At 35.1% G+C, this 23435-nt stretch overlaps 1 protein-coding gene across 2 annotated transcripts in view; it reads right to left on the bottom strand.

The window, feature by feature from the left end:
- The window catches only part of LOC118190459 (uncharacterized), a 62396-nt gene extending 39286 nt beyond the window's left edge, over nt 1-23110 (bottom strand). The window contains exons 1-3 of one of the 2 annotated variants that reach the window (XM_035361176.2): nt 22899-23110; nt 19717-19824; nt 10024-10789 (exon numbers count right to left, since the gene is read on the bottom strand). In XM_035361176.2, coding sequence (XP_035217067.2) covers nt 10024-10789; nt 19717-19815 — 865 coding nt within the window. In that variant the 5' untranslated portion in view covers nt 19816-19824; nt 22899-23110. The remainder of the gene's footprint in view (nt 1-10023; nt 10790-19716; nt 19825-22898) is intronic. The other variant, XM_035361170.2, reaches the window with a different exon arrangement.
- Nucleotides 23111-23435: the final 325 nt, after the last annotated feature.

The following is a 23435-nucleotide window of genomic DNA, read 5'->3' as shown; positions in this document are numbered from 1 at the left end:
AATAAGCGCCTTTATTTTATTTTTGACCCAACTTAATAATACTTTACACAACCAATCAGTTCGCAGGAAACATTTTTTAATATATAGTTTAATTTCCACAAAAATCTCTACAGAATTTAATTTCAAATATTTAATGGAACTATAATCATATAATAGACTTCTGTATTAATAAATGTGGTTATAAGAAGCATAAAATGAAAATTAAATATTATTGTAGGGTTTCCATAGAAACATTTATTGCTTTATATTGTAATATCTAGATTAATAGGAAAGGCTATCTTGCTGAAACGTCGTAGAAACTCTAATCCTTAATTTTTGCTTCATACAAACACCTCAGTCACAGAATAAGTCAGGGACACGGGCTAACGTTTTTACAGAACACAAGTTGAAGGCTTTATGGTTCATCCCTGCCCCAAATAACCCGAGGGGAAAATTAGGAGGATCTAAGCTTTGAGTACGCTTCAGTTTTACAACTCTCTCTTCTTGAATACTTTACAGACGGAAAACGAATAGGGAGAAGAAATGCTCCAAGCAAAACCATTTTGAGACACCCTGAGTCTTGGAGGCAAGCCCGTTTTGAGGAGAAAAGTGAAAACTTTTGTGAGACTTTATGAGCTGTACAGAATAGTGAAAACTTATCAATAAATACTTTTCCCTCAATGCCTAAGCCCTCATCATATGCTCAATCTTGTTGCATTAGATTTCGACACTTTTCATTTTCTTAATTGGTCTGTTTTTGCCATCAAAGTGAAAACCGGCAATGGGTTAACTTACCATATTCCTGCATACAAAATATTACGGTGCTCTTTTGCCTACGTTTTGCATTCCTTTATCAGCTGTACAGAATAGTGAAAACTTATCAATAAATACTTTTCCCTCAATGCCTAAGCCCTCATCATATGCTCAGTTTTGTTGCATTAGATTTCGACACTTTTCATTTTCTTAATTGGTCTAAGATTTGCAAAATAATGAAACAGAACCATCTGCTTTCTTTGGGAATGGATTAAATGACCAATAATGTATAGAATTGACTGCCTCTGCACTGCCATAGGATCAACAAGGTAGCTCAATAATCGGTTTTAGTTTTATGCCAGTGTCTGTCCAATGTCAGTGCTAATCCTACGCAGGCACCCTAAAAAATAACAACTTAATCAATTTCTTTCCCTCTTAATTACGTGGTGTTTACGTTGTCCACTACATACATGTTTTCTTCCTACACCATGTTGATGCTATGCTGGAGTCAACCCTATGTAGTATCAATCCAATGCTTCTGACAAGTCTGTGAAGGTGGGAAAATGTGCCCAAAATCCTTATATTTATTATTTCATTATAAATATTTTTATTTTACTGTGTAAATTATAACTATTATGATAACTAGTGCCGGTTGTATGCCTGTGTCGATTCTGTGCAGATGGTTCTGCCATGTCAGTCCTACACAATGTAAATCCTTTGCAGCGTCAATTCTACACAGCGTCAATTCTACACAGTGTCAGTCCTATAAATATAACCCCTTTTCTCCAAAACCACACAATATTTACCATACCAGTATTAAGGAGAACTACAAAAAACATGCAGTTTTCAACTTTCATTTTTTTTTTCGTTCATTCAAAACTTCAATTTTCATTATTGCGATGCAAGTGCAAGATGACTGAGATATTCAATTTTAAAGTTTTAAATTTTTATGGATTTTACAGGATCAGAAAATAGAATTTGTTGCCTTCCTTGAGAGATCAGTTAAAAATTAAATTAGGATAAACCATAGTTGTTTATTTTCAATTAAAGTCATTCAATGACTAATGGTGTACTAATATGTAGCATTCCTTACTTTATAATTACATCACATTTGGTATCCTAATATCATTTTAATGTAAATAATATTGTTGCGTGCGTACGGGTTCGTTATGAAATGAATGCACAAGTCCGATGAAAAATGAACAAAAATTTATTATTATCACAACAAAAATGCTTAAATTTTCTCAAATTATCATGCAGTATTACAATATCTCACAGTAGTTTTCTTTTAACTACTCAAATGTCCAATAGAACGTAATTCAAAACAGCTAAAGAACGCTAATCCGCGAATTCGCTACAATCAACAACAGTAGTTTTCTAAACAACAACAAACTAAGCAACTACTACAAACTGAGATGTTTTCCTCCTTTTATAAGATTTTAAAATCACGCGCTAGAATTTTCCAGTACTTTCTCGAAATAAAAAGAGATATTTATTTATTTAATGCAAGCGCTCTTGTATTTTCAATTTTCCGGCTTAGCTTTCTTTTAATATTCGTCACGCGCTGCACTGCGCGAGAAATAAAACCATTTAATTTCTAATTGAACTAACATTAGCTTTTTAAATACCAAATTCGTAACACTGCCCCCTTCCCAAGGACTGCACGTCCCGGGCAGTACAATCCCTGGACAGGAAGCAAAACTTACAACTGTGGCATAAATGCATTAATAAGCATTACATTACAATAATAAACAACATGAACAATAAATGCAATACATAAAACAAATCAAATGCTATCAAATACAAATCAAATACACATTTAAAAACAAAATGGACCATGGTCTTATACTATTTACAATTATTTACATTATGTACTATGGCCATAGTAATGAGCTAACCTGTCGTAATGAACGACTTTAGGTTTAGAGTTCGAAGACTTACGAATCTGAACCACGACGTCATTCAGCCTGTTTAGGACTGTGTACGGCCCATCCCAAGGTGACTGTAATTTCGGACAAAGTCCTTTCCGTCGAGTCGGATTCCACAACCACACCTTGTCTCCTTCGTGGAATTGATGTTCAGTAGCTCTTGTGTCGTATCGGGTCTTCATCTTCTCCGTCGCCAAGTTGACTCGCTCTCGTGCAAAATTGTGCATCACTTCAAACCGGGCCTGGAGATCTTGAATATATTCCTCAGACGATGAAGGAGCATCCGGAGGGCGGCCAAACAATAGATCACAAGGCAGACGAAGGTCAAGATCGAAGAGCATCTGTGATGGAGAATAGCCGGCCAGTAAAAAGAGTGGTAATTTCTTGTCCCAGTCCTGTTGGTTTCTGGAAACCACTAATGAGAGGTTATTAAGGATGGTTCGATTGAACCTCTCTACCATGCCGTCCGACTGGGGATGCAATGGCGTCGTTTGAGTTTTGTCAATGCCAAGTAGTTTGCATAGTTCTTTGATTACTGCCGAGGCAAAATTCCTTCCCTGATCGGAATGTAACTGAAGAGGCACTCCGAACCTGGAAATCCAGTGCTGTATCATTACCTCAGCTACTGTGACTGCCTCTTGATCAGGAATAGGATAAGCTTCAGGCCACTTGGTGAAGTAATCAATGACAACGAGTATGTATTTGTTGCCATCAGCAGTTCGTGGCAGAGGCCCCAGGATGTCAAAGGCGATACGTTCAAAAGGCGCACCTACGTTGTAACGTTGTAGTCTGCCTCGGCTGCGTTTCCTCGGTCCTTTCCGACCTGCACAGGCATCGCAAGATCGGCACCACTTTTGCACGTCATTCTTTGCATTATTCCAGTAAAAGCGCTCACGAACTCTCTGTAAGGTCTTCATAATTCCAAAGTGACCTCCTGTAGGGCTGTTATGTACTTCTTTGAGGACATCAGGAATCCGGGATCTTGGAAGTATCAGTTGCCATCGGAACGTCTTCCCATCATCCGACTCGAATTTCCGGTATAAGACGCCGTTTCGAATGTGAAGTGAATCCCAGAGTGCCCAGTATTGTTTTGTTGTAGGACTACAGATAGAAATGTCCTGCCATGTAGGTTTTCTGTTTGATGACTCTATTAAATCAAGTATGGGTTTAATGTCGCGGTCTTCCAGCTGGTCTTTCCTGACTTCATCATCACTCCACGGGTCTCGAGCAGCCGATGTTGATGTTGTAATTTGTCTTGCGACCGGAGTCAGCAGCTCGTATTTCGCTTCCACCCTGGAACAATATCGGCAGTTTTCTTGGCAAGGTCTTCTAGACAGGGCGTCGGCATTTCCGTGTGATGATCCCTTACGATGACGGATAGTGATGTCATATTCTTGGAGTCTCTGTATCCACCTGGCTATTTGACCCTCAGGATTTTTGAAATTTAAAAGCCACGCCAATGAGGCATGGTCCGTGCGGAGGAGGAATTTTCTCCCGTATAGATAATGATGGAAATGTTCTACAGCTTTGATTATGGTGAGCAACTCTTTCCTTGTGACACAGTAATTCCTCTCCGGTTTAGACAGGCACTTGCTCCAGTAAGCTACTACACGTTCTTGGCCGTCTATTTCTTGGGACAAAACAGCACCGACACTTTCATTGCTCGCGTCGGTGTCGAGAATAAATGGTCTGTCGAGCTGAGGATACGTCAGGATTGGAGCAGATGTTAAAGCTTCCTTTAAGTTGTTAAATGCATCCTCGCATTCCTTTGTCCACAAGAATCTTTGCTTGCTCTCTGTCAGCTTGTGAAGTGGTCTTGCGATGGAAGAAAAGTTCTTCACGAATCTCCTATAGTAGGTGCAAAGCCCTAGGAAGCTTCTCAGCTGATGGACATTTTCGGGACGCGTCCAGGATTTAACCGCTGATACCTTTTCAGGATCCGTGCGCACACCTTCTGCAGAGATGACATGTCCCACGTAAGTCACTTCCTTTCGAAACAATTTGCATTTAGCGGGAGTCAGCTTCAGATTGGCCTCTTTCAGTTTCTGAAGCACCTTTCTAAGATTTTCTAGATGCTCTTCAAAACTCTTTCCGACGATGATGATATCGTCCAGGTATATCAGACAGGCTTCGTAAGAAAGGCCTTTCAAAACAGTCTCCATAAGACGTTCGAATGTTGCCGGCGCATTACACAGTCCAAACGGCATCACTTTGAACTGCCAAAGTCCTTGTCCCATAGTAAATGCCATCTTTTCTCGGTCATCAGGATGGATTTCTACCTGCCAATACCCACTCTTTAAATCAAGTGTTGAGAACCACTTGCTTCCAGAAAGAGTGTCTAGAATGTCATCAATTCTAGGAAGAGGGTAACTGTCTTTCTTCGTAACCTCATTCAACCGGCGATAGTCAACGCAAAATCTTGTTGAGCCGTCTTTCTTTCTGACGAGAACGATGGGAGATGCCCATGGACTCGCTGAAGGCTCGATGACATCGCCTTCTTCCATATCTTTTAACAGTGTTCGCACCTCTTCCTGTTTAGCAAACGGTAGACGTCTTGGATGTTGCTTGATCGGGGGATGATCGCCAGTATCTATTCTATGTTCTGTCAAACTAGTTCGACCCACGTCAGAAGACGAGCGGGAGAAAACAACTTGAAGATCTTTAATGACGCGATCGGCAGCATTTTTCTCTTTATCGTTTAATTGTGCATTCTGCAATAACTCCGATGTAATGCTCTCTGAGGACACGGATTCTGGGATGTTACTCTTTTTTTCAACGCTGGTTACTGGAGTACATGTTGCAACCACTTCACCTTTCTTAATAACTCTCAACTTTTCAGTTACATTGGCGACTCTCACCGGGATAACCGTTCTGGATAGGTCGACGAGTGTTGAGGCTACTAATACTCCTTTTGGGATATTACAGTTATTGGGATATTCTATGATGCCGTAGCGGAAATTTCTATTTTCGGCTATGGATCCAGGAAGTAAAATTTCTGTTCTTGCCGGTATTGTAATATAGTCTTGTGCTATGATTTTATGGACAGATTTAACTTCTTCATCATTAACGAGAAATAACGCTATGTCCTCAGATGTAGAATGCAATTCGTTATTTTTAAAATCCAAGGAAAAATTGTATTTCCTTAGAAAGTCCAATCCGAGTATGCAAGAATCAGTGATCTCTGCTACATATGCCGTGTGATGGTAAGCGGCACTTCCAAACGTGATGTTAACATTTACTTTTCCGTCGATGTCGATCTTCTCACCGGACACAGTCTGGAGGGTAACGCAGGGCGGCGTCCAGATAAGTTTGTTTCCTAGTTGTTGAGCCAAATCTTTTCGGATGATGGTGACGTTGGCTCCTGTATCTATAGTCATATTGCACGGAACTCCATTAATATGTCCTATTATGAAAAGTCCATTACTGCCGCCTCTCACTGCAGAAATCTGAAGCGCTTTAAACGGGGGCTTTTCATTATCTGGCAACCTCCGCCCCGCGAGATGGCCACTAATTAGTTTCCCTGCTGCTTGTTAGAAGCGGTCTTAACATCAGTACCCTGGGGTGTTTTGCAGTTTCGTCGTATGTGTCCTTCAGCACCGCAGTTCCAACACTTAACGGTCGGTTTCTTCTCACCAATATTCCGTCTCAAGGCGTTCAGTTGTCTAGTTAAATCGTCAAGTCGAGCGGTGACTTGATCCCCTGGCTCCTGGACTTGAGCAGCTCTGACTGGGTGGCGGTCTCGACGAGTGGCTTGCTGGGCTGCCTCAAATTTCATGGCGTACACTAGAGCACTTTTTAAATCTTTTACGTCCGCCATTCGTAGAGCTTTCTGTATTTCAGTATCTCGGATGCCATCGATAAAGTATTGCAAGGACAGGATTTCCCTTGTTTCTGTCGGGCATTCCGAAAAGGCGAGATGGGACAGCCTTTCAACATCCGCGGCGAGCTCCTGAAGTGTTTCGGTAGGCTTCTGTTGACGAGATTTTAATTGGAGCCTGCTGTAGTCTTTTAAACACTTCTCCCCAAAGCGCAACTCCAAGGCGCCGGACAGAGCTTCGAAATCTAACCTTTTGTTTTCGGGAAGAGTCTGAAGGATATCCGCTGCGTCGGCTCTTAGAGAAGCGGCGAGATGACAGGCCTTAGCTTGGGAATCCCATCCATTCGCATCCGCCACGATAGAAAATTGTGTCTTATACACCTGCCAGGAGGTCTTCCCATCATATGTGGATAGCTTCAGAGGTGGACGAGCAGGCATTGGTAAGAATTTAAAATCATCACTCCTGCTCCCTCCCGACGCTACGAATTTCTTTAAAGTATCTATTTCTTTGGCAACTGCAGAAACTCTCTCATCAATTTGTTCTTTTAAAGAAGAAACTCTTTCTTCTATTTCTTCTTTCACCGAAGAAACTCTTTCTTCAATATGTCCAACTTTATTTTCAACTGCGTCAATTCTGCCTTCCATAGCTTCAAATTTATTTTCTATTATGCAAGTAATTTCTCTTTTCATTTCTTCTTGACCAGCTTGAACGGCTTTCATTTCGTCCTTAACGGATTCCTGGCCCAATTTCATTTCTTCCTTAACGGATTCCTGGCCCAATTTCATTTCTTCCTTAAATGATGCTTGGCCAGCTTCCATCTTTTCTTGGAATGCAGCAAAAGCACTAATGAGCTGTCTCAATTGTTCTTCCATCGCTCTTGTTATTGGCATTCAAATCCCACTTCTGACACCAAAAATTTGTTGCGTGCGTACGGGTTCGTTATGAAATGAATGCACAAGTCCGATGAAAAATGAACAAAAATTTATTATTATCACAACAAAAATGCTTAAATTTTCTCAAATTATCATGCAGTATTACAATATCTCACAGTAGTTTTCTTTTAACTACTCAAATGTCCAATAGAACGTAATTCAAAACAGCTAAAGAACGCTAATCCGCGAATTCGCTACAATCAACAACAGTAGTTTTCTAAACAACAACAAACTAAGCAACTACTACAAACTGAGATGTTTTCCTCCTTTTCTAAGATTTTAAAATCATGCGCTAGAATTTTCCAGTACTTTCTCGAAATAAAAAGAGATATTTATTTATTTAATGCACGCGCTCTTGTATTTTCAATTTTCCGGCTTAGCTTTCTTTTAATATTCGTCACGCGCTGCACTGCACGAGAAATAAAACCATTTAATTTCTAATTGAACTAACATTAGCTTTTTAAATACCAAATTCGTAACAATATATAAGGCTTCAAATACAGTACAAAGTTTCGAGACTCAGACTTGTTGGGAAGAATTTTTTGATAAAAGATGGATTAAGGAGTAACATAACAGAAAACTTTATTTTGAAAATTAATTTCTCCATCACTAAAACAAGTAATGTTAGAATACATTCATGCAATAAAACTCATTATTTAGTAGTAATAAAGGCATTTTTATGTTTTGCTGGCGCAGGCGATAAAGTCACCAATAATGGTACAACTGATGTCAAACGGAATATCCTTGCTGGTAACCTTTTAGGCCTTATTTTCAAAACAAAATAGCAGCCATTTCTTATCAGACTGATTGTTTCTTTCAATACTGGCATAGAATACATATAATTTTTATTACATAGAATTACATTGAATTTTTACCAGATAGTTCAATTTTATGCCCTAAGGCCCATTTTGCGGTAATTAAATCAATTAGGATGCAATCACACCGCTCACCCGAAGGCACAAATAAAAGGCAAAGTCAAGGGTCATCAATTCTAATGAGAAGGCAATAACGAAGTAAAGCACTGCGGTTTTACATAATTTCTGAGTAAGCTATTGGTACTAACTGAAATAATTCTTGCCTTTAAACTTGTATTTAGAATTAAGATTTAACTTAAAATTAATGTATATAATTACTGAGAAAATTAGATTTTTGTAGCGTAGTTTACGTGAGATGAGATCACTTGGGATCACATGATATGAATCGGCGAATCAGGATGTTGAACCGTGAAAGAATAGTAAATTCTTAAATTAATGTCTTTTTGTCTTCATTTATTAGCTTTTTACAAAATTTTAAAAGATATTAAAATGTTTATGCCTTCAAAATAAAAAATTCTTAGAACTAACATTTGTTAACATTTCTTATGTGTATACTGTATGTTGTCGCCAATAAAGTCTGCTTGGCGAGATTTGCGGCGGCAAAATGGAAAAATACTGTAATAAATTATCTCTACACATGAATGAAGACTTTATATTAGAATATTAAAAAAAAAAATATTTAATCATTACTTTTGAAAAAAGGGGCAGAAGATAAAAGAACTTTAATAAAGAAACTAGTATATTTAAGGGTGCCCCCTTGGATTATTGCTAAGCTGTTGTTTCATTTATCGCAAAGTTGTTGTTTCGTTTATGGTATCCCGAGTAGTTGAATGTTATGGAAACCCTATTATGATGTAATTGGTTGCTTTAATGTGGTGAATTTGACTGATGGAAAAAAGTTTGTAAGGGCTTGTTTGTGTGTTGGATGTTGGTTAGGAAGTACGATGCTTATTTTGTGGTTTACGTGGTAAAATGGCTGAATGTGGTAAGATTAATTTAAAGTTTCTGTACAATTTAGAATGAAACGGGGAAAAAAGCATTAATTGATTGGTGTGTAAATGAGTTACTTAGTAGCTATAAGTGCCCTGTTTGTATGAAGGAAATGTGTATGGTCGAACGTTGTAGGATACCAGCACACTAAGAAGGATATTTTTTACTCTTATTTTTGTGAATTTATTTGGCAACACCAGTATACAGATTCCAGTTAAGATGATTTTGGAAAGTTTTTGGATGCTATGAAGGAATTATGTTTGGATGAAAACAGAGAAATTTCTAAATAAATTACTGGATATTGACTTTGGCTAGCGCTTAGATGCTATAAGGAATTTCCATTTTATGTTGTTTCATTGTTAGATTGTTTATTCAGATTACATATTTTTTGTTTGGCTCTAGTGTAGAATTGGCTGCTCCTTTGATGTTTTAAGTGAAAGTAGATCGACAAAGTACATGGACAAAAGCAGTGCACAATGCCAAGTTTGTGCAATTCTCTGACTTTTTTCAAGTGAAAATAGGTCGATGTGCATCTGGATACGGAGTTTGTGAAATTCTTTCACTTGTTATTTTGGCTTTGGTAGCGGCAATAAAAATCACCAAAACAACAAGTCAAAGAATTGCACAAACTCTGTGTCCGTGTACCGTCAAAAATGGCCAATTTTTGCCAAGGGGCCACACATATATTTTTACCAAAATTTTACTTTTGCATAGTATAACCCAATTTTAAAAAGTTGATACTCTTTACCTTATTACAATTTAATTCACATATTCCTGAGAAAGAAAATTGAAATAAAAATATACTTACTTTGAATATTTTTAGTCCTATTTTCCTCTTCCAAATCCACATTTCTGTATACATCACAAACGGAGGAACAATTTTCCACATATGACGGCTTGCTACCTTTTGAAGCTTCCATGTGCAACATTTTATTATTTGGCAAATTACATTCACCTCTGTTAATACTGCTGTTAGCAAAGGGATATAAATTTAGATCAGAATAATTGCTGAAAGTAGGTTGTGTTAAGAAAAAATCTGAACTTAAGGAATTTAATGTCATATTTGGCCTCCAACTATGAAGATTTTCATCATCAGCTTCAACGTTTATATACAATTCATTAGGAAAATGTTCTTTAAATGAAGAAGGAAACTTCCTGTAATCTTCACCATTTTGCTTGCCATTTGAATTATCTTTAAAGCCCTCTACCCCAGCCTCACACATAACATTAGATTTCTCATCTGAAGCAAAGCTTTCGCTGTTAAAATTTCTAGTACAATGATTATCATATTTAACATTAGGTAGCTGTAAAGATGAAAGGTCCAAAGAAATTTCATTATTTGCATTACTGTTGTCAGAAATGGATGGAAAATGCATATTTGGTAAGCTAGAGCTGCAGTTCATGATACCGTTGTTATTTTCAACTTGTTTTGGCACAACAACATATGAATCAAGCTTCAAGTCAGTCAGCTGTTGTGAAATGAGAGCTGTATGAAGATCTACATTTCCAGTCGCTGTGTATTTGGAGCTTTGCACACTCAGCATCTGAGCACACAATTCCGCATCATTTGAATACTAAAGAATAAAGTATAATTAGCAAAAGTTAAAAAAATATAAATAAATAAACAGTTAAACATCACTTATTAAAAAAATTAGCATGATTTAAATTAGGCAAAATTCAGCCTAGAATTCAGCCTAATAAGCCAGTATAAATCTCAAGTTGAACGCTGGTCATGCAAAATGATTTTGGTTCTTGAAGAAAAGCAATACCAGAACTGTCACTTTCAAAACATAAATAAAGAGGTCTTTTTCACTTTTTATTTTGTTTTGTTTGTTGTTGTTAATCGAATATCAATCCTAGGTTGAAATTTTTCCTCTATTCAAATTTTATCTTGGTATGCAGCTTCTCTAATTCATGATTATTATTTTAGCATGTTATAATTAATTCCTGTTTCTAACTAAGCATTCATCTAATTTGCTGGTGAATTCCTCTAGCAAAAACAAAGATGCACACACACACAAAAAAAAAAAAAAAAAAGGACAAAAGCATTATTATAGAAAACACTTTGGTTAGAGTTGACACTTTGGTTAGGACACCCCTTGTATTATCACTAATTTGTTGTTTCATTTATCGCCAAGTTGTTGTATCATTTATGGTAACCTGAGTAGTTGAATGTTATAGAAACCCTATTATGACATAATCTGTTTGCATTATTCCAGAAATTTTGAATAACGGGATGTTTTGCAAGGGCTTTTGTGGTGTGTGTTGCTTAGGGAGTACATTGCTAGTTTCACTGTTTAGACGGTACAACGGCTGAATGTACTAAGATTAATTCGAAGTTTCTTTACGATTTGGAACGAAAGAGGAAGAGTGCATTAATTGACTGGTGTGTAAATGAAGGTTTACTTAGTAGCCATTTTCCGGACAGTCCAAAACTACGTACAGTCAAAAGTCGTTAATTCGGACACCCATAATCCGGAATGATCTATAATCCGGACCTCAAAGCTACAAACTTTCTACGCATGCGGCCCATTGACGCATGCACGTAAGACTTTTATGGCTGCGAATATGAGTGTGCGCGTGCGCAAAATACGTTTACAAATGCGCGTTTAATGTATAACGGACAGTATAAGCTAAGCTAAAATTATCTAATTCACTGAATGTTGCAGATTGCGTTGTTCCTTAATCTTCGAATTGGATCCGGCTTATTATTTTTTGCAGACTGTTAGAGCAATTTTATAAAAGTAAGCTTGAACTTTCGATTATGTCAAATAGAATTGCTGATATATATTTACTAATATGTAAAGGATCTACAAAGCGAAAGTATGTTTCGAAATCCATTAAACAAAAAGTGGAATTGCTCCAAAAAATGGATAAAGGCATATCCTTTGTTTATCTAAACTTTAACGTTTGTTTATCTAAACTTTGTTTATCTTTAACGCCCAGGCGCGCAATGAATTGGAAGTTGATCTGTCAGCACTATCCTTATCTTCAGAGCAGATGTTTTTATTTTATTTGGCTTATAATTCCTTACTAAATGTATTATTTCATCTTGATGTACTCTGTCTTTGATATGATTTAAATGAAATTCCTCATCATTATAATTCTCTTCCGATAGCGAAGAAAGTAACAGAGGTTATTGAAAACGAAAACATTTCGATTGACAAATTAGTCGGTATTCTCGACACAGCAATTATAGGACTTGAACAGCGAAACTTTGTAACTGAACAAGAAATTATGTCTGTTTATAGAATTAAAGAGAATGTATTATCACATAAAAAACAAAGCAACTTAAACAACTTACATTGAAAGAAATATTTAATAAAGTAAACAAATAAATATTAAGCTTTTTTTTTTTTTTTTTTTTTTTTTTTTTTTTTGTAAATTTTGATACCCTTTAGATCATAATTGTTCTTTATTTCATAAATTATGGTTTCATATTTTCAATTTTATAATTTCTGCATGCCATCTTACCAGATTTAAATTGATGATCTATAATCCGGAAAAATCGATAACCCGGAATCGCCGAAGACCCGACGAGTCCGGATTAACGACTTTTGACTGTAGTATATTTTTTACTCTTATTTTTGTGAATTTATATGCTGACGACGATATACGGATTATAGTTCAGATAATTTTAGAAGTTTTGAGATGCTGTTTACGGAATTTTGTGTGCCACAGACTGAAGACAAACAAATTTCTAAATAAGGTAAGTGGATATATGCTTTGTGTAGTGTTTAAATGCATAACAGGTTTTTCCTTTTTTATGTTATTTTATGCTTGGTTTAAAATGTAGTTTATTCAGATTATGTATTGTTTGTTTGTCTCTACTGTAGAATTGGGTGCTCCTTTGGCCTTTTTAAGTGAAAATACAGGGGTTGGACAAAAATATGGAAACACCTTTAAAAAAACATGTTTCTTTGCTTAATATGGTGTAGGAAACCCGTTGGCATCCAAAACAGCTTGCAGTCTTCTCGGAATGGATAAATACAGTTCCTGTATGTTTGCCAAGGGAATATTATACCATTCTTCCTGCAAAACGGTGGCAAGTTCAGATAACGATGTTGGCGGTGGATAATGAGAACGCACTTTCCGTTCCAGTGTAGACCACAAAGGTTCGATTATATTCAGGTCTGGTGACTGTTGTGGCCAGGGGAGATGGGACAACTCATCCTCGTGCTCAGAAAACCAGTCCTGGACAATGTGAGCTGTGTGAACAAGGGCTTTGTTGTCTTGGAAGACACCATCACCATCGGGGAACAAAGTTTGTACCATGGGATGAACTTGATCGGCCAAAATGTTCACATAAGTCTTGGCAGTCATGTGCCCTGACACAGTTATCATGGGACTAGCAGAGAACCACGATATAGCTGCCCAAACCATAACAGAACCCCCGCCATGTTTCACTCTTGGCAACAAGCAGTCTGTATTATAGGCTTGAGATGGCGTTCTCCAGACGTAAACTTGGCCAGAAGTGGGAAACAATGTGAAAGAAGACTCGTCAGACCATATTACTCGCTTCCACTGCTCTATAGTCCAGGCTTTATGACTTAAACACCACCTTTTCCTGTTACAGGCATTAGCATCACTGATGAGTGGCTTCTCAATTGCAGCATGGCCAGCAATTCCCTGTTTATGAAGCTGCCTTCTAATTGTTTTGGTACTCACAGGGTTGGGTAACACAACATTCATTTCAGCAGTAACTTTATTATATTTAGATGAAGTACCGGTAATCTGGAAAACTGTTAGACAAAAATGTGCAAGTTTATCAACTATGGAAGCAGAGTATATCGCTTTATCTGAAGCAGCGAAGGGATTAATGTGGACGAAAAATGTCTTACAAGATGAAATTTTAAAGTTTAATTTAAGAGAGTGTAAACTATTTTGTGATAACAAGTCTGCCATTGATTTTTCTAGATCGCCAATAGAAAATCGCCGAACCAAGCACATAGACGTAAAATATCACTTTATTAGAAGACTAGTAAATGATGAAGTGTTTTACCTTGAATTTATCACCAGTAAATTAAATACTGCCGACTTATTTACAAAAGCAACGACTGCTGTTAATTTAAGAAAGTTTTGTTTAGATGTTTTCAGTGTTTAAAGACAATAAGTGTTTTCGTATAATAGAATTGAACTATGAACTTCTGTGAAAGTTTTGTTTTTGTCTTTGCATGGGGAAAAGAGGGCCGTTTGTTGGCTTTAGTTTTAAACATGCAAATTTTGATTGGAGGTCCTTCGGCGGTAAGCTAACATGGTTGCCGCTGATTGGCCGATGACGTCAAGATCAGTGGGATGGCCGAGTATAATATATATGTACGCCGGTATCGGCGAATCTTGTTGTTTCTTGTTCTCTTGTGTGATTATCAGTTAGCTTTATGCTAGTTTGCTTTCACTAAATGATTTTAAATGTAAAGGCTACAGTGTTAGCTCTTTTATTTTATTTACTGAATAAAGCAGAAATTTTATTTAGTTTAGTCTTAGCTTTATTTAAGGGAAGCAAAACATGCTTTGCTTTTATCACTACTGCCAACAGACATAATCGAAAGTTCAAGCTTACTTTTATAAAATTGCTCTTACAGTCTGCAAAAAATAATAAGCCGGATCCAATTCGAAGATTAAGGAAAAACGCAATCATCAACATTAACTGAAATAGATAATTAGATAATTTTAGCTTATACCGTCCGTTATACATTAAACACGCACGCGAAAACATATTCTGCGCTTGCACAGACGCATATGCGCAGTCGTAAATGTCTTGCGCGCACGCGTAAAACGCCTATGAGCATGCGTCAACGCGGCGCATGCGCAGAAAGATTTTAGCTTTGAGGTCCGGATTATGGGTGTCCGAATTAACGACTTTTGACTGTATTACATTACTTTATTGTTAGTTAATAAATGTTCTGTTTGTTGTTACAAAGTCTCATCACCTGCATTATTTTCTTTCTAGGTTCAAGCATACGATCAGAAGGCACCCAAAGCAGGGACGTGAAATGGAACATTTTTTTTTATTATTTTTTAATTATTCATTGCATTTTACTTTTTGTATAAAATGGATGAAGCAACTTTTAAAAGGTTTCATGGCTGTGCTAAGGCATTGCTAACTAGATTGCTTAATTCATATAATGAAAATCTCTTTAAAAATGATCTAGTTTCTCTTGCGAACCACCAGTGGTATGCAAGAGAAAAACAGGTGGTATGCAAAGATGCAAAGTATTTTTAACTATTAAATTTAAAAATTAAAACTCCAACACTCTGATTGAGTTTTTTCTCTAACACTCGTAAATTTTTGCGATCTGAGCTTTGTTCAAGAGTGGTGGTGGTAGTAGTACTTTGTAGTGGTGGTATTAAAGGTTTTTAATTTTTGTTTAGATGGTACGCATTAGTGAAAAGGTTGAGAACCGCTGATCTAGTGCTTAGATTCAAATAATTGTTAATTCTTAACTGAGTTTGAAAAATATGTTTGCCAAGTGAAGACAGCTCTGAGATTGAGGAGTTTGAAAAAAAGTATTTTGCAATTAAAGTACTTTATAAACACGCATTAGATAAATTAGCAGAGAGTGTTTGCATGAATAAAAAAACTGATGTAAAGCTTCTGCAAATAAACATTAAACCATTTCAAGAAAATCATCGAGACTGGCCTTCATTTACTTCCATTTATTTCTATCAACATTGCACAACAATAAATCACTACCTAAAATTCAGAAATTTTGATACCATCAGAGGTTTGCTACTTGAAAATAAAGCAAAATCAATTAAATGCATTCTTGCTTCAGAAGACACCTATGAGGAAGTTTGGACTAAATTGTGCAAGTGATATGATGACAAAAAGCAAACAGTCATGTCGTTAGTGAAAACTTTCTTGGTTCAACTATCCATTACTCGTGCTGATCATTTAAGCTTAAGGCAGCTGGCAGATGCTTCTGATGACGTAGTTCACTATTTAGATTCTCTGCCCGCAAATGCTTTGAAAAGAGATCAGAGGTGAATATTTATATTACTACAAAAGGTTGATCCTGATAACTAAAACTGTTTTCAACCAAAATACAGAAATTAAGTGCAAATGTTGTTATGACATTCATTCTTTAAGCAAGCGTCTGAAATTTAAAGAATTAAGACATATCAATAAAAAAACTCAAGTAAAAAAAATACAATTTGCATTTTAATTGCCTTAGCGAGAGTCATCATACTGATAGCTGATTTCTAAATTTATGTGTAAGATTTATTCTCAAAAACATAATACACTGCTTCACAAAAATATGAAGTCAACTTTGGTTGTGGCTAAAGAGGATCCAGTGGCAGTCTTATATTCTAGTGATTTAAATTCTAATATAGGATGCTATTCTGCTAGAAAGAATCAGAAAATAATATTGCTTCTACAGCAACAATTCCTGTATCCAGTTTGTTTGGCAAACAGGGTAATAGTTCTGTTCTTTTAGATACCAGTAGCGAATGCAAAAATTAAGTAATTTTAGAGTCTTGTGAACAAAGGTTGACTCTGTGAAAAAAATAACACAATGTTTCCTGTTTAGAGTTTAGCATCCAGAAATGCTGGTATTACTAAAAGGCATGGTCAAACTGTCCATGATTCCAAAATTTAATTCTGAGAAGGAATTTGTCATCAAAGCTTATGTGTTAAATAAGTTAACCTGCCCACTTTCATCGAGCAATACTGAATGTAATGCGGTGCCGTTCATAGATTCTGTTACATTAATTGATTCTGAGTTTAAAAAGAGGAAACAAATTGACATTATTATTGGTGGTGATTATTTCTTTTCACTTTTGTTGCCAGGCATAATTCAAGATTCAGTTCAATTTAAGTTCAAAATACTTATTTTGGCTGGATTTTTTCAAAAATTATTGAAAATTCAGTTTCTAATAATATATCCTCCCCGGGGGTCGACATAGAGAATTCTGCGAAGCTACTGGCTAGGATCTGTACCTAGGCAGTCTCGGCCACGAGGGTATAAAATTTATGAACTTGGTGGTTCTGAAGGCCTTGGGAAAAGGTCACTCATTGACCAGCCTCGGGGTCTGGCATGTCCTGAGTGGTTTGCTGGGTAACGGCCCTCTGCGATGGGCTCGCCCATGCGACTGGCAGAAGTAATTGACGACCAGTGCTGCCTGGGGTTTTATCCAGGTGGTGCGCTGCTCCTCTGGAAGGGTAATAGTGGAGGTTGAACCTCCACGAAGTGCCCAAACGGGAAGTGGAACTGTAGTGTGATCAAGTTCACGGAGCAGGGAATGCCCAAATCTTGTTGTTGTTCTAACAATCAAAAGCTTTTATGCTAAGTTAAACATTCATGAAACACAGAAGTGGTTTAACAGATGAAGAAAAAGCATTTTCAAGATAATTACCAACTAAATTCTGACGGCAGATTCATCATCAGCCTTCCATTTCAAGATTCCACTGAAAAACTAAAGGATGCAAGAGAAGTGACCATTTCATATTTATTTGATATAGAATGCAAATTTAAACCAATGCAAAATCCTAGCCTGGAAAATGGTTATAATTAATGGTTTATTATGGAATTAATGGCCGAATATGAAGAGCTGAGTCTTATGACCACAAACAATTTTTTTTTTAAATATGTTCATTTCAATTTATATACAGGTTTTGAATTTTGGGTAATTTTTTTATCAAAAAAAAAAGCACTCTCAGCTTATACATGGATCAGCTTATGTTCGAAAATATAACCGTAAATTAGAACCGAAGCATATGAAAAAAAATTATTACAATTTAAAATTTGACATAAGCAAAGCAAGATACTATACAGAGTTTTCAATAATACCTAATCATACAACTAGTAAAGCAATGCTGAAGTAGCCATAGTAAGGTGCGATACCAGAAATAAGATACACAACGACAATACGGCATTATCAGCTGCAAAAAATGAAATGCCATTTTGAAAAGGTATATGGCTGAAGAATTAAAAATTTCCTACATCATTTCCTAAGGTTTTTTTTTTTTTTTTTACAGCTGTGATTGTATGAACTGTCATCTACAGCTCAAGAATTGTCATTCCACACACCATCACAAACTTCCAGCCTTGTGCCAAAATCTGACATGTTTAGGATGGGTATATGTCCACATATCTAACTATTTTATTGGATTATTATTACACTAAAAATTTGCATGTATACATAATAAAAATTTACATGTATACCTAAAAAAACTGCATGTATACATAATAAAATTCAGCATTTATACATAATACTTATTGAAAAGAAATTAAAATATCATATTACTTATTTGTATTAGCAATTTTGGGCAAAGATGTAATAGCTGTTAAATAGATCTATAATATAATGAATGTAATTCATTAAATTATATGTTACTTGAATAATAATTACATACATATTCATACATAAGGGATAGAGGATTGCTGTTATTTAAAAAATACTGGCTAATCTTTGGAATACGGTAACAGGCAGTTTGATGACATTTTGGTAAGGCGATAAAGGTTAATAGCTAGGACTTTAGCAGTGTACATGGATATAGTCAAGAGTGTGCGCAATGCCATTTTTGTGCAATTCTGGGATGTTTTTTTAAGTGGAAATAGGTCGATGTGTACATGGATGATACCGTGTATGTGCAGTTCGTAAAAACGCGGCAAGCAGTGGGCGATTCTGCACTTTGTCTCAATTTCGCACCTAATCTTCGTTATGATTAAGCACTTTTATTCCATAAAAGTTCTAGCATAAGCGTAATTCAGCTAGCAGATTGTTGGGAAAAAATATTGGAAATTTTGAGTAAAGAAAAAAAAAAAAAATTCCATTACTTCGTGAAAACAAAATGGCGTCCAAACAAAAAGTAGCAGGTTGCTGTAGCAGGGTTGGTCACCAGATTTTCGCCAAAAAATCGCCGAGTTGCCATAATTCAAAGATTAACCAAAATACTTAATCAAGGGAGTCCATGATATAAAATGTTAAAGAAATTAGTATTTAAATATTATTGCAACTACTTCAGGAAAGTCACCAAATTTTCAGGCTGTGGCATACTCTGGCAACTACACACGTAGCAATTATTTAATTTTAACAGGCAATGTCACTACATTTGAAAGGTTCTTTTTGTTTTTTAATTACAGACAAATTATAATATTTTTGTCTTAATCTCTTATTTAAAATATGCTCTTGCTCTTGGTAAAATTTGTCTGCAAAGAAGTAATTGTTAAATTTATGCAGGACGCGAATATTGTATAGCAAAATTTGCTATAGAGAACGATTTCAATCTATACTACAAAATTTTCACCAGCATATGCAAGTCAGTTTATCAATTCATTTCCATATTAAATAACTAATTAAAATATAAACTATGTAGGTGATATATTATTTTTTGTGACTGGGAGTCATCACTTCTCCCCCTGTAAAAATTGCTTAATGGTGCTAAAATAACATTAATACATAACATGTTCTGGGAAACATCCAAAATTCTTTTTTTACTGTATGTACTAGAACAGAATATATTACAATAAATATTAAGAAAGTAAATACCACATACCTGTATTGTATACATCTGAATTATGTCATGTGGAATGTTGGGAAACATTTGCAACATCTGATAAAACATAAATGGATGCCTTTGTCCAGGTAATTCCATTTTGAAAACCTAGATTAAAAAAAAATACCTGCTTATTAAAAAATCAATAGTAAAAAAATTATGCATAATTTAAAATTTAATAATATCCATACTATATTATAATAAATATCAACAGCAGAAATAAAAATAACCCAAAAAATATAAAATACTATTAGAAATGCCTAACTGGTTAAATACATTGTCATACAAAACAAAATCTCGCCATAGTTACCATGTCATATAAACAATCATTAAATTTAGCACATCTGTACCTTTGACAGCTCATTACGTCTATGGTAAAATTAAGCGATTTGGCTCAGAAACTACTTCATGACTTACGCAATTCAATCATACTTATGAAATCTAAGCAAATCTTGAGAAAAACACAAAATATCTTGCAAATAATTTGAGGCAGTCAGGAAAGTTCTTTGGAATATTATTCATTAAAAAATATGATTTTGTTTAAATTCATTATTTGCAAACAAAAGTTGCAGAAATAATAAGAAATATAATAACTTTATATTTGGTAAAAATGAAGTTTATATATATGACAACTAAGAAATAAAATTTCAACATACAGATAAATAGAAATTTAGATTACATTCTCTGATAATACTTTTGTCTTGACATATCAAAATCTTCTTACAAGGTTTGCGATTTTACACAAAGGGAATTTTTTTGGTACTTATGTATTATCGTAACCAGGTAGGCGTTATTTGTAAGTTTGAGTAAAAAAGTATGAATAGAAAGAAAATGTACATTTATTAATCACAGATAATTTTTAATACAGTTTTTTATATTGTTTTGCTTTAAAATATAAAATAGCAATTAAACCCTTCCGGTTTCGAATTTGAATAAGTTGCAAAATTATTTTTTCGGCGGAAATCTTTTGGCTATTGCTTTTAGCACTGATTGAAAACCCTATTCGCCATAACCATGTACACGTCGACTTATTTTTACTTAAAAAAACATCCCAGAATTGCACAAAAATGGCATTGCGCACACTCTTGACTTTATCCATGTACACTGCTATTTTCTCATAAATTACAAAAATTTGCACGAAAATGCAGGAAAATTTTGTGAATCTCCACATGCTCTTTTTACAAAACTACGTATAACACGTAGGGTTGCTGTAAGTAGGGTCGCCAAATTTGGCAATTTATGCAAATTTTGGCCTGGTTGCGTTAATACGTAAGTACCATTTTTTTATATAAAAGATAATCAATAACCTAAACTGTTTATAATACATGTATATTTCTTAATGTGTAAAGCATTATTTATCTAACTAGTTATTTTATGTTAGCTTTACTGTTATTTTCTCTTTCTGTTTTCCTGTTAGAATGCTAATCTTATTCAAACGAAATAGGCAGAAATAGTATCTAAAGGGAAGAGTAAAAGTTTACAATGGGGTGCCCCTTATTATTATTATTTTTTCGATTTTTTTTTTTTTTTTAATGCTAAGATCGACAGCAAGAAGGCACAATTTCAAGATGACTGCTACAAAAAGCCAAAATAAGAAGTCAAAGAATTACACAAACTCGGTGTTCATGTACACATTGATTTTTTTCACTTAGAACATCAGAGAATTACACAAACTACACACTGCCTTTACTTTGTCCGTGTACACATCGATCTCTTTCACTTAAAAGAAATCAGGAAGCTAAAATAATGTTAAAACTAACATGGTAACCAGAAATGGGATTTCATCGCCAAAACTGAACAAAATTTGTCGTTAAGCGGAAGAACACCCAATTCTACACTATAGCCAAGGGGACGTTTTAGACTCCCTTTAGACCTTTGTTTAGGCAGAACACGTTCTGCCCACTGAAGGACACATTGCCAGTTGCAATTCTATGACAGCAATTAGTTTTTGGCATTTCTTTATTCTTTATAATATTGCGTGTCATGCCGGTATAGGTTTGCAATGACTTGCACCTTCATATTTTCTGTGCGGCCCTTGGCTAGCTTATGACTCGGCTTAGTTTAATTTGAAATTCTATCTTTCAAGTTATGCCATAAATACTGACTGGTTTGAAGAACAAGAAGTACCTTCTGTTAACTATTTAACTATTAATAAAAAGGTCTTTTACACCCTTCTTACATCCTGTTTTCTTACAAGACTTTTATTCAAACGAAGTAGGCAGAAATAGTATCTAAAGGGAAGGGTCAAAGTTTACAATAAGTTGCCCCTTATTATTATTATTATTATTTTTTTTTTTTTTTTTTTTTTTTTTTTTTTCAGTTTCTTTTTTGACGCTAAGATCGACAGCAGGAAGGCACAATTTCAAGATGTCAGACATAGTAAACATATTATGTCTAACATCTTAACATTCGCAATTAGACATAGTAAAGAATTAGTAAAAGTAAGTTAGTAAAGTTAGACATAGCAAAGAATTCACTTTTGTCTTCCAGAGTCTCGACTTAGTGCACGCTTCCCAAGAAGATGAGTGTCCATAAATGTATCTCATGAAATTACTGAGAGATTTCCTTTAAAGTTGCATTTTTGAGAGGAGCAGTAAAGATAAAATTTTAAAATTTTTCAGGCCACACTGAAACAAAATATTTTGTAAAGGGTGTATCATCTAAAGATAATGACTAACATGTCAAATCATGTTTAAATGGTACTGAATTAAAAAAATGAATTCTGAAGTTGAGTTGGTCGTTTTTAAATTCTGAATTAGATGTTTTTAATTAGTTTAATATTTTTATACATACTTCTACTATATCTCAGACTACAGATCTGTTTTCGATTTCATTATCCTCTGCAAACATATTGTTCACCAGAAGTATAATCATTTTTACTCACAGTATACCTTATAATATTTTTGAATATTGTGTTATACAGTGATTTCTTGCAATACTACGGTTTATACAGATGCACAAATAATGCTTCTATACATACAACTGGTTGAAATTTGCTACGAGTGACCCATTTCACCATTATTACAAAATAAAAATTTAAGGCATTACAGTCTTTATTAAACACAGATGATGCAGAATCGGCGAACGTAAGAATGCTGAAAGCTTTTACGTAAGTTTATATATCAGTAGAATGAGATCATACTCTGAAATTATAAAATTATTTCACAAGCGATTTTACGTACCAAAATTTCTGCTGATAAACAAATTTAATCCAACTGAATACAGTATATAATATCACAGTTTACTCTATAAAGTAAAATAATAAAAAAATCTGAAACAGCATATGATTAGAGGAATCGCATTCACATAATGACAAAGTGCTTTAACAAATTAAATCCCACCAGTTCACGTTTTAAAAGTCGATAGGTTATGTTTATGAATTACGTCAGACTATGACTCATACTGATTCTTCTCACGGCTGTCACTTGATAAGCTGAGAGTTTAAAAATTTCTCCAAAATCCGAAAGAACTTTTTCAAAGAGAAAAATTGAATAGATGATATAATAATAAAATATGAAAATGTTGTAGTAATATTGGAAACATCTTAAATTAGAATATAATAAATAAATAATTATAATAATAATATGAAATAAAATCAGCATAACTATAGTCATTAACAATAAAATTTATTTTTTATTATTTCATGATAATTTTTTATTTCGTTTAACAGTGAATTTCTCTTCAGCCACCTCAATGCTTGATTTTTCGACCTAAAAGCA

This window comes from Stegodyphus dumicola, chromosome 1 (genome assembly GCF_044657685.1).
Source record: "Stegodyphus dumicola isolate Sdum_Otavi_A_Nest chromosome 1, ASM4465768v1".
Classification (NCBI taxonomy): domain Eukaryota; kingdom Metazoa; phylum Arthropoda; class Arachnida; order Araneae; family Eresidae; genus Stegodyphus; species Stegodyphus dumicola.
This window is presented reverse-complemented; position numbering and strand designations above follow the sequence as displayed.